At 42.6% G+C, this 11,629-nt stretch overlaps 1 protein-coding gene across 1 annotated transcript in view; it reads left to right on the top strand.

Moving 5' to 3' along the window:
* LOC108786735 (inverted formin-2-like) overlaps positions 1 to 11,629 on the top strand; it is a 35,013-nt gene that overhangs the window by 12,903 nt on the left and 10,481 nt on the right. Inside the window, exons 10-15 of the mRNA XM_018556097.1 lie at positions 268 to 368; positions 1,344 to 1,414; positions 2,906 to 3,013; positions 3,927 to 3,997; positions 7,140 to 7,260; positions 9,673 to 9,775. Coding sequence (XP_018411599.1) covers positions 268 to 368; positions 1,344 to 1,414; positions 2,906 to 3,013; positions 3,927 to 3,997; positions 7,140 to 7,260; positions 9,673 to 9,775 — 575 coding nt within the window. The remainder of the gene's footprint in view (positions 1 to 267; positions 369 to 1,343; positions 1,415 to 2,905; positions 3,014 to 3,926; positions 3,998 to 7,139; positions 7,261 to 9,672; positions 9,776 to 11,629) is intronic.

Genomic DNA, 11,629 nt, shown 5'->3' with positions numbered 1-11,629 from the left:
AGCTATGCGTGTTGAGTGATTGGAGATTAGTTTAGGTTAGACACCCGTGTGTATGGCCTAATTCCATCATCCATTTCCATCATATTCCATGTGTATACTGTGATTATAATGTGATTATTTGGGGATTAAGCGTAATGGAAAGACTGTGTGATATCACAGGGAGAGGGAACTATGGAATGCATTCCTTTCATTGTGTTTACTTTAGTAAATTGTACAATGTAATGGTCAATGCAAAATTAAATTTCATATACCGCATTATGTTTGCAGCTACCAGCTTCGGATTGAGTGTATGCTGGCTTGTGAAGAGACCAGTGTTATGCTGGAGATGTTGCGGCCTAAAGTTCAGACAGTCAACTCGGCGTGTGATGGTAAATGGATCCTGTTTTTTTCTAGTTTCTACATATTCTATTATTACTGCTGCTGGCGTGACTCCTTCTGTTAAAGTGTATGTAAACCTATAATTTTATTTGTTTTGAAACATAGGGAAGGGTTAAAACTAGGGATGCACCAATATCGCCCAAATGCTCCCTATGCCTATACCGATAACTGAACTTCCGGTATCAGTAAACCGGGCAGCGAGTCATTACACGCTTCCCGGCTTCCTGATTGTCCAGAAATTTGGCTCCATGCTCCCTCGTCACCAGGGAGCATGGAGCTGGCTTCCCGACCAATCGGGAAGCCGGGCGCCATGTATTGACTCGCCGCCCAGCTTCCTGATTGGCCAGAATTCAGCTTCATGCTTCCTTGTCACCTGGTGATGAGGGAGCATGGAGACCGCTTCCCAGCTAATTGGGAAGCCAGGCGGAGAGTCATTACATGCTGCCCTGCTTCCTTAATGGGACTTCCGGTATCAATATCTGGTGTCGGCGGGAAAAAAATATCGGTACCGAGAAACAGGTATCGGTGCATCCCTAGTTAAAATCCATATCGGGTTATTTACTACCTGTGTTCCTCTGGAAAAAAATATACCTTCACTTCCCATTCTGGAGAACCAACAGGAAATAAGAGGAAAGTGATTGAAATTCCCATCTTTCCCTAATTCTCAGAGGAACAGGTTTCCCCATTGGACAGGTGCCCACATTTTGTGTTTCCATGGGAGGAGGTTCTCTTACCTCTTGCTCTAAGTTTTTGGATTGCATCTGACTGTCTCAATCACAACAGTCCGCTACAAATTAGAAGGGTTAATCCAGCGTGAACACAGCACTGAAAGACTGACAAAGGGTCCAACCCTTTACTCGGAACTAAAAAAAAAAGATTTCTCTCTGCATACAATGTAATATGCAGCAGAGTGTTTTTCTGGTAGCAGAGTTGCTCTTAATGAGTATTTTTCTTTGTATTTTCAGACATTCTCATCAGTCAGAGACTTCCACTCTTTTGCCAGCTTGTTTTGAAAGTTGGTAACTTCTTGAATTATGTGAGTATCTGGTCTCTAGGCTTTTGGAAAAATTATCTCATTTTGTTACACCGGACATTAGAATACATAAATATTAAAATTGTATTGAGCTTCTGTACCGAAGCCCAATACTTGATGCGTAACTCCACTTCAGTGATGAGACATCTGCAAGCTCCCTCACTGGAGCCAACATCTTCTTGCAGGCTTCTTCCCAGTGGTATATCCAGGGTATGGCACATATGGCAGCCAGGGATGTTTCTGGCCGGCGTCCCGCCCAGCTCTTGGGAACCAATGATGTCACTGGTTGCCAGGAGCTGAGGGAACGCCGGCCAGAGACCCCCAGATTGCTAAGAACTGGGAGGAGAGGTGTATAAAAGGGCCATACACGACTGCCAACCTGGCTATTAGCAATCAGAGCATGAGGGAAGATGTGTATGCAGGCGGGATGTCTGCAAGAGCGTCCCCAGTTGCTAAGAGCTGCGTGGGGAGATGTGTATGGCCCTTAGATATCTCCCCGCCCAGCTCTTAGCAAGCCCAGCTCCTGGCAACCAGTGATGTCACTGGTTTTCAGGGGTGCAATTTGTTGTAGATGCACCTTTTTTGCTTCTTCTGGGTGTGGGATCTTCAGCCACCTTGATTGGCCAGGCCTGCATGCTCATGGGAGTTAATGTATCTCCTTACCCACGTGCTGCTCAGTGTACGGTGTAAGCAGTTCATCAGGAGGAAGAGAACAATATTTGATTGCATAGTGTGTCTCTTCTGCAATAAAAAGAACCTTCCTGCTCGCAAAGTTTGAATTAAATGTCGGGTGACATTGACTTTCCATATTGGTGCTCCAACACTAGAGGCACCATAGATTTTCTGTCTTGTGCTGACACAAGGTGATGTGCAGACCTTCACCCCCTTTGACTAAAAATCAATGTTAGATTCATTAGTTAAACATATTTTTATTTTATTTGCAACTGTTCTACTTCCTGGTCCTCTTGGGCATTAGTGATGCAATGTGCCCAAGTGTTGTTCCTGGGAAGGTTACATCAGCAGAGCATTGCTGGGAAATGTAATCTCACGAGATCTCAGGGAAAGGCATTTTCCTCCCCTGAGATGATGTGCATGGTCACACGTCTAGTCACATGAGTTCCAGGAATTAAAGTAAGATTGAATAATCTGCCCTTAGTAAAAATGGCTACTGTGAGAAGAATGGGGAGGAAAAGAAAAATAAGGTATGCAGAGAATACAAAGCCGGCAATTATCTAGAAGTATGTGTTTGTAGATTGTCATTACTAAACATTTCTAAAGGCCCCTTTAGTTGTTATTTTGAAGATATGAGTAAAGTTCCTCTTTAAGAACATACCCCAAAGCATGTATAGCCCTACGGGTGATTCCATCACCTTCACCCGATCATAATTGCGTTATGAAGTCTTACATAGATGTTTATGGGATAGTGTGTGCTTTACATTGAAATGAATAAAGCATGTTATTGACTGACTGGATCTTTCTGCTATCACATTCTAGGGAAGTCACACTGGAAATGCAAATGGATTTAAAATGAGCACTTTATTGAAGCTGACAGAAACGAAGGCAAACCAAACCCGCATAACTCTGCTGCACCATATTCTGGAGGTGAGGTCTCTCGATAGAAAAACAAAAGTAAAAAAAAAAAGACAAGAATAAAATGCAAACACGCCAAAACCAACCAATCCGATGTAGTCCGTTTTTATTTTGTAGTACAATTTGGTTGCAGTGGACAACATCTAGAACAGAAAAAAAAGTAGACTTATCCATTGCTATTAGTTTTTTTTTCTTATTTTTGTTTGTTGTACTTTTGATTTTGTAAATAGCCTGTTTACATTCTCAAGGCCAAAGAAAATTTCTTCACACAAAAAAGTCCAATCCTAATATAAAATGCTCATGTTTAGCAAATACTGCCTATCTAAAGCTGTCCATACACCTTACAACCATCGCTCGACTTTTGTCTTGCGATGGTTGTAAGGTCATTTAAAATTTCGTACGATCTGCCTATCTTGGACAGGCAGATCGTACTTGCGATCATCGCAAGCCCGCCCCCCTGAGGGGAGGGCTTCAGATGATTGCAGTGCTGAGCGGGCAGTGTGCGCTTGCGCACACCGGCCCGTGCGGCATTCGTCTCCCGAGCACGCCACTAAGCCCTGGAAAATCGGACGATTTTCGGCAGGTTTTCAAGCGTGCTCGGAAGACAAATGTCGTGCGACCTTACAGTAGTAGAGGTCACACGCTGCCCATATACCTGCCGATTATCATACGATAATCGTCAGGTGTATGGGCACCCTAAAGGAGAAGGCTGTAGCTCGCGGTATATTGAGCTTAGGGTGACGGGAGGACGCTAGTTTGTGTCCTCCCGTTACCCTAAGGAGAACTATGGGGAAAAACACTGACCCCATAGTTCTCCTTTTTAAGGCTGTGTGAAACTGAACAGCCCTTCCAGGCTTAGAGCTACTTAGAGAATTAATTCTACGCTATAAATGTTACTGACTTCACAAATTATCTCTGATTGCAGGAAATAGAAGTAAATCACACCGATCTTATTGAGCTTCCAAATGATCTTGAGAAGGTTTCTAAAGCTGCTGGGTAAGATGTACATTATTGTTTACAGAATTACTTAAACAGAATATATATATGTATAGTGTGTAAATGTGTTTGTACATCTTTAAGTGAGCTTAATTGTAGTACTTCATATGACTATTATTTTATATTGACCTATTTTTTTTTTTATTTAGAGGATGGAACTCTAGGCTCCCTTTTACATGTTTACCAGGCTAATCTTAACTGCTTTGCTGGCAAAATCCTTTTCACAGAGCTTAAAGTGACACTAAACTCAGGAGTTAAATCTTAAAAATGCATTCAAGATCCTTAACTATTAACAAAAATGAATCTTATTTGTGTATTACTCAGCTGTAGATCCTCCAATCATCTCTAAATTCCTGCTGACACTGTCCTTTCTTTTGGGGTGTGACTAACTTTGTTCCCCATGGTCACTGTGTATGTTGTAACGTAGTCACCGCTCCAAGCTCGCTCGTGCGATAGTTTACAATTTCACGTTTAGTTTACTAATTAGTATTGAGATTGTAGTCCATCCTGGCAGTGATCTTGGAGCGATGGCTACTTTACAACACACACAGGGACCATGGAGAACAAAAGTAGCCACCCTCCAGAAGGAAGGACAGTGTCCGCACCAATTCAGAGATGATTTGAGGATCTACAGCCGAGTGATAATATGATACATGGGTGATAATAATTAGGATACTTGAATGCATTTTTAAGGTTTGTTGCAGCATGTCCTTTCCAATCTGATTTACTGAATGGGAGGCTCTGGGTTCATTATAACCACCTGGTGGGCTTCCTGTGTTGTAATAGGGAAAGATGCAGTGTAGGCGTCCCTTTATAAGTAATTAACCCTTAGGGAGCATCTCGCAAAAAATTTAATTCTTATTACGCTGGATGGCAAACATTATGCCTGTATCTCAGCCAATCACAGATTGGCAGGAAGTGACATTTCTTGGTGAGTACTGTACACCAACTGTGTACGCTATGCCTCAATCACAATATAGGTCACAATATTGCATTGAATTTTTTTGACAGATTTAGAACATTACAGCAGCTGCAGTTTTATATGGAAATGTAATTTTATCATAACCTTAAATTACAAATTGGCTTGTGCAGCAATTATATATGCTATAGTCATGTATTTTAAAGATTGGTTTTAATTTGTGGAGTTATCCTTTAATAGTTTAAATGACTCCTGCAGCTCTTTGAGTTTGGTGACTTTAGTCCCCTTATCTTCCTCCCCTTCCCTCTTCATTGTAGGGCTCCATAAAGACTTTTAATTAGAGAGAGATGGTCTGAAAACAAACCTAATTTGCCTTTCTTTTTCTAATAACTCATAATGTTTTGATTTACCAGTTTTTGAATGTTTATTTTTTTAGATGGTTCTCTTTCAGGTTGCAAAGCCCAGTCTAACCTGCCATCATTGTATCCCAACAGAATGTATATTGATTTCCCATGGAAATATACCTGACCATGGATAGTAGAGGATATTTGGATTATTTTTTTTTTGTAATGGTTCATAGCTGGGCATAATTGTTTGCATCCCCAGCATTACCTTATCTTGGAGGTGAAGGCATGCAGTCGTCTTGTAAAAAAAACAAAACCGCATGCAGTGCTAGGCTTTCTTATTAGAAAAGCCTAGGTAGAACCGGACTGTAGCAGCTTCCTCAGCCGGATTCAGTGATTTCCGTAGGGTTGCTTCATCAGATCTTCATTATAGATATGAGTAAACAAATCCAATTGTATTTCTGACTATGCCCTGTGATTTTTTTTCTTGTATTGATCCACAGTGCTAGCAACAACTGCCCTAATGCAACCACACTAGACCACCATTTAATGTCCAAACTTCTCAGAGGATGGGCAGCTCAAACCACAGGCTGCTACAGAAGACTGGACAAAGTGCCTTGTCCTTGTGAAATATATATTTGTTATAAAATATTTATAAAAAGGTAGAAGAGTAAAGGAATTAATCGCTGGTTAAACCCACAGTTAGACTAAAACGGGCACAATGATGCCAAAGCCATAACATTTTCACATAGATCAAACAACTGAATGTAGCCAGCAGTACATAATGTGGCTAACACGTTTCTGGGGCCACATGGCTCTGAAGGAGATAACATTATCTCGGGAAATGCTTTAGCCATACTTCATACCTCTGGTTGTGGTTAAACGTTTGATATATGGGAAGATTTTATGGTTTTGCTTGGTTGTACCTGTTTTAGTGCCTGCCAGGAGGGGAAGAGCAGCTGAGCCGGAGATTAAAGGAGAACTATGAGGTGAGTGCTTTTCACTCACCTCATAGTTCTAGCCGACCTGTGACAATGAGACTGTCACAGGTCGGCTCAGTAGATCGGGAGGTGAGGGAACACATACCGGCGTTCGCTCACCTCTCAATCCTGTCACTGCTCTCTGCCGTGGCAGGGGAGGGGCTGGATTTCCCCCTCCGATCCGCCAGCGCTAACTGGCCGGACGGGGCGGGTACAGCTGGCTCTGCCTCTAGATAGGCAGAGCCAGCTGTCAGTCACGCAGCTGGGCGGATCCAGGCATAATTGTCAGGATCCGCTTCAGCTGGGGAATCTCAGTATACCGCGAGCAGCAGCTAGCGGTATACTGCGGCGTCTCAGTATACTCGCGGTACACTGAGCCTAGGGTGATGGGAGGACGCTAGTTTGTGTCTTCCTGTTACCCTAAGGAGAACTATGGGGAAAAGCCTTAACCCTATAGTTCTCCTTTTTAATTAGATACTTCCAGAAGAGGGAAGGAGTCAAATTTGCTAGTAAGCCTATACACACATTGCAAGTTAATAAGAAATGTATTTATGGAATGGAAAAATGCTGCAAGTAAGCATTTAAAATAGTTAATTTTCTGTGCTTTTACCTACAAAATGTTAAGTTCTTGACGGGGTCTCTTTGTTCAGCTATGCTGGTCTTACCCATACCTCCCTGTTTCTCCTAAAATCGTAATCCAGTAGTTGTCAGGATTTTATCAGAGGTGGATAAGGTTCGCTGTGCTTAGAGGTTCTTCCTTGTGCAGAGTAAGCTGCCTCTATGTAGAAATTGTTTGTTCCGTTCAAACCATTTTTGCTTTTGTTTTTTCCTGCATGTTGTCTGCCTGAATTACTTGATTTTCTTAATTATGCTTTGAAACTTCAATTTTCTTTTGATAGGATCAATATAGACAATCTATACTCTGAAACCAGTGCCAATCAAAAAAGACTGAAGGATCTGCAGAATAAAGTTTGCAATTCAGAGAATGATGTGAAGGAGCAATATGAAAAGTCTATTCAGGTATTATTATTTATATACAGTATTTATATAGCGCCAACAGTTTGCACAGCGCTTTACAATATAAGGAAGACATTACAATCACAATACAATTCAAGACAAGATGGTAAGGAGGGCCCTGCCCTTGAGAGCTTGTTCTGATCCTGAGCCACAGGGACATTGTTATCTCAGGTGGCGCCTTCCAGGGGCATCAGAAAACAAGGTTTTTTTATTATGCTTTTAGTTGCTAAGCAAGGGAGGGAGTATCATGCTGGTTTTGCACTGTCCATGCTATAAAAACCAGAAGTTACTCTTGGGGTTCTTGTTCCAGGGGTTGGGAGACAACGTTCTGATAGCAGTGAGGGCTGCAAATTAAAAAAGCCATAGACATTACTGACGAAATGCTCCCAAGTAGAGGCATGACGCTAGTTTATGTCCTCCTGTTACCCTAAGGAGAACTATGGGGAAAAGACTTAACCCCATAGTTCTCCTTTAATACTTTGAGAGCAGCCTCTCTCAACAAGGGTGCCACGGAACACAGGTGTGCCTCCTGGCCTCCTCAGGGGTGCCCTAAAATGGGACAACAGGTGCAAAGGGTGACTCTGATGTGAAGGAGGGGAATCTTGATTGTAAGGGAGCACTTTGATGATTTTGCATGGGGTCCTTCTTTAGGGCTTGTTTCCACCAGCCCACACGCCTACCACAATGTCCCGTGCCCAGAATGCAAGGGAACGCATACATAAAGTCTCCTTGCATTCTGGGGCGGGAGGGGGCGTGGTTGTGCCATTCAAGTCTATGGCACTGCAGACACGCCCGCAGTACGATCGGCCGCACAGGAACGCGTGGTAATAAAATGCCTTGCGTTCCAGTGCGGTGGGATTGCAAAAAATAATGCATTTACATTGGGGTGCCTCAAGATTTTGCATACTTTTTAAAGGGTGCCGTGCCTAAAAAAAGGTTGGGAACCGCTGCTTTAGAGGGATTTTCATTTTGGATAGAGTAGGTTTAAACCCCTGTCAGGTTTTTCTGTTTGCCATCTGTGTCCCATTTGGGAGAATTCAGTTCCTGTCCTGTAGACACAACAGGGAGTGAGAAATCTCTCCAAAGCAAGGGAAATGCCCTCTGAGGCAATTGCCAAAAGAACAGGTGTCCCCAGTGGAAGATTTCCCCTCTATTTGTTATAAGGCCAATGCTAAATTTTACATTTTCACTTTTAGTCCCAGTGATAGTGCCAACCAAGCCAAATAGTCCCTGACATGGAGATTCACCCACTCTAATGGGGACACATACAATAAAAAGAACTGAAGGGGGTTCTAACACCTCACCACTCTATTCAAAGCTGATCTTGGATTTAGAGACGCTTGAAGTATTTAATGTAGTGTGGCCAGGTACACAGTGTTAACAGTGAGTGAACAGTATAATGCTAGGCATGAAGCCTTTTCTCCTTTCTTTTCTATGCCTCATTATACAACATTTTGCTAATGTGCACTGATAAGTAGATAAACTCATAATAAACCGGCTGCATGCAGTCTGATCTAGAGTAGTAACAGCTGAACTCCAGGCACCTGTAAAAGACGCAAATATCTCTCTGTAATCATTAACAATTCCATTTAAATGTCCTTTTTAAACGCAAGCAGTATATGTACCTGATTTTGTCTTGGTATCAGCATCTTGCTGTTCCTGTATAGCAGAAACTCTAAGAAGGGGGAGGCAGCACAAGAAGCCAATCAGTTGTGTTGCAGTTCAAAGGGTTTATTTAGCTGTTTATTTAGCTATTTTTAAGGGGCACAACTGCATTCTGCAGCTCAAATATCTTGCAGTGTCATAAATTAAAGATGAGAACAAGTTCGGACTGAACCCCGTCTGGACCTGAGCTCCTCTGAAGCTGGAAGGAAGCTCCTTCCACTGCTGTCCAATCAGCTGCAGCCAGGTGAATAAAATTCATATCTCTAACTATAATGTGAACTTTTTGCATTCTCCTGGGGTAGTTTGATCTGTTTTGCCTGCTCAATGTCTTGAAAAACAACAAGATTCTGAAGCTGTTCTATGAATATCTGAAAATGAGATCAAGAGCTTCTCTTTTGCTATATCAGACCATAGAAAACGGAATTGTCTTGAAAACTTTGTGCATGAGAATAAATGTTAGAGTGTGAACTGGCAATATGCACACAGGCCCTGCTATTGGACTTCAACAGATGCCCCAAGCCACCCACTGCTTCAGCCTCCTGTCCTGTAGCGTGCTGGTGTGCTGTGATTCCACATAAGTTATGCCGTGGGGTAGGTGGCTGCAATGGTGTGATGGGATCTGCTGGGGGGGATTTGGTTTTGCAGGCTTCATTGTTCCCTTGTGGTTTCCGTCTACCGAAAATTGTCAGCACTCCTGCTTTGTTTGACAGCATATCATTGCATGACCACTTAAATATGTTTTAATTGTAGGAAAATAAAGATAGAAAGGACCAGGCGGCTAAGGCTGAGAAAAGGAAAAAGCAACTGGAAGAGGAAGAAGCCAAGCGACAGAAGGGTGAAAATGGAAAAATCAGTGAGTCATACTATTAGAACTCTGCCTAAGCAATGTATGAATGTCATTGTGGTCCTGCGGTCATTAATCCTAGAAAGCCGAGCAGTACATCCATTTGTAGACAAGAAATAATAAGATGGATGTAATGAATGAATGAAGATTAGATGGTCCATTGTCTATAGCCGATCTTTTTTTTCCCCTTATGGTAAAATATTGTTTTTGCTGAGTTCCTGTATAGCCTGGAACATCCATTGAGTGAGTACTCCTCCGTTAGTCCCATGTGCGATCCATAGGTGGCACAGATGCTAAACCTTTCCAGTCTGCCAAACTTTGCAGCCGTATTTTAAAGATTTGACCAAATTGAGTGCCCAGGTGTGCTGGGGTTGGGGTACATTTTCAAATGTTACCTCTATTGTTTTTGACCTTCTTTAAGAGTTAAGCAGTGCTCCATCAGTCACTGTTAATATGGGAGCTTGGTGATCAGAACAGAATGTAGGGTAAAATTACTAGACGGCAACTGTCAGCTTTTAAGGCGGACCCAGTCTTGGCCCCATTGCTAGTCTACGGGCAGCCATGAGGAAATGGTTGAGGGTCCGTTTACACCTGGTTACCCTCAATTACAGCCAGGTCCGGGAAAACAAATGGAACAGTGTTCTATTTTGACGGACCTGCTCGTGTCAGATAGGGGGTAATCACATCAGGGGTAAGACACATATCTGTTTACATCCCATTCCCCATAGACTGACACGGGCTCTGATCATTTCCGTTTTTTCCACTATCGTAAGTGGCAACATCCGATCCATACTGCTCTGATCAGGAGCGGATCTGTGCACAGATCCCCTCCTGATCAACCACTGTGAAAGGGACCTTAGTGTGTTTGTTACTTGCACTTGCACTTTGTTGCTCTGAACTTGTCAGAGACTCTCTGTGACCTCTGTGAAGGATCATTTTTTTTCCCCCCTAGGGAGGATGGAGATTCTATTACTGTTTTGAAGGCAATCATCCATGTTTCATGGAAAGTTCTTGAAAGGTTCAGTGTTGTGGCAATTGTTACATGAATGAGAGGTTCCTCCATTTTTATAGAGCAGAGATTTTCCTGTTTCTGTGCACATTTCCTACACTTTCTGAAAAGAAAGTTTACTAGTTAACTTTACTAGTACTTGTATTTCCATAAAATAAAAATCTACTTTTCCCGCTGGTGCTCTAAGTATCATGTTGTAGCATAAATAGACCCTAAATCATTTCACTCAGATATTATTTTAATTTTCCGTGGCATCACTGCTTTTGAGAAAGCAATAAGCCTTTAAAGTAAGCATATTACACCGGTAGACATATAAAATCCTTTTTCATGTATTTTGAAAAGGGTAATATTAAGGGAACAGTCCACCCAAAATAATATGTTTCAGAAAAGGAGAGAAACTGGGCTTAATAACCTGCTGGGTTTGTATACTTTAAGGGCTTCAGTGAAAAGATTCCTATGCTATAGATCCTCTTCTGATCCTCCCGAGCTTTTGATGTTCTCAACCACCTAGCAGCATCACCACTACACTACTACTTCTATAAAATGTAATCTCTAATGGAAAGGGTGAGCCCCCATTATACTATCCATGGCAAGTATGCAGACCTAGTATTCCAGAGCAGAGATTGTGCCACTGGGTTCCCCAAGAGATGTCAATGCCATTAAAGGAGAACTATGAGGTGAGTGCTTTTCACTCACCTCACAGTTCTAGCCGACCTGTGACAATGAGACTGTCGCAGGTCGGCTCAGTAGATCAGGAGGTGAGCGAACACATACCGGCGTTCGCTCACTTCTCGATCCTGTCACAGCTCTCTGCCGTGACAGGGGAGTGGCTGGATTCCCCCCTCCCCGCTCCG

The sequence above is a fragment of the Nanorana parkeri genome, unplaced genomic scaffold (assembly GCF_000935625.1).
Source record: "Nanorana parkeri isolate BGI_ZX_2015 unplaced genomic scaffold, ASM93562v1 scaffold12, whole genome shotgun sequence".
Lineage (NCBI taxonomy): Eukaryota > Metazoa > Chordata > Amphibia > Anura > Dicroglossidae > Nanorana > Nanorana parkeri.
Note: the sequence above shows the minus strand (reverse complement) of the source record. Positions and strands in the feature narration are given on the sequence as shown.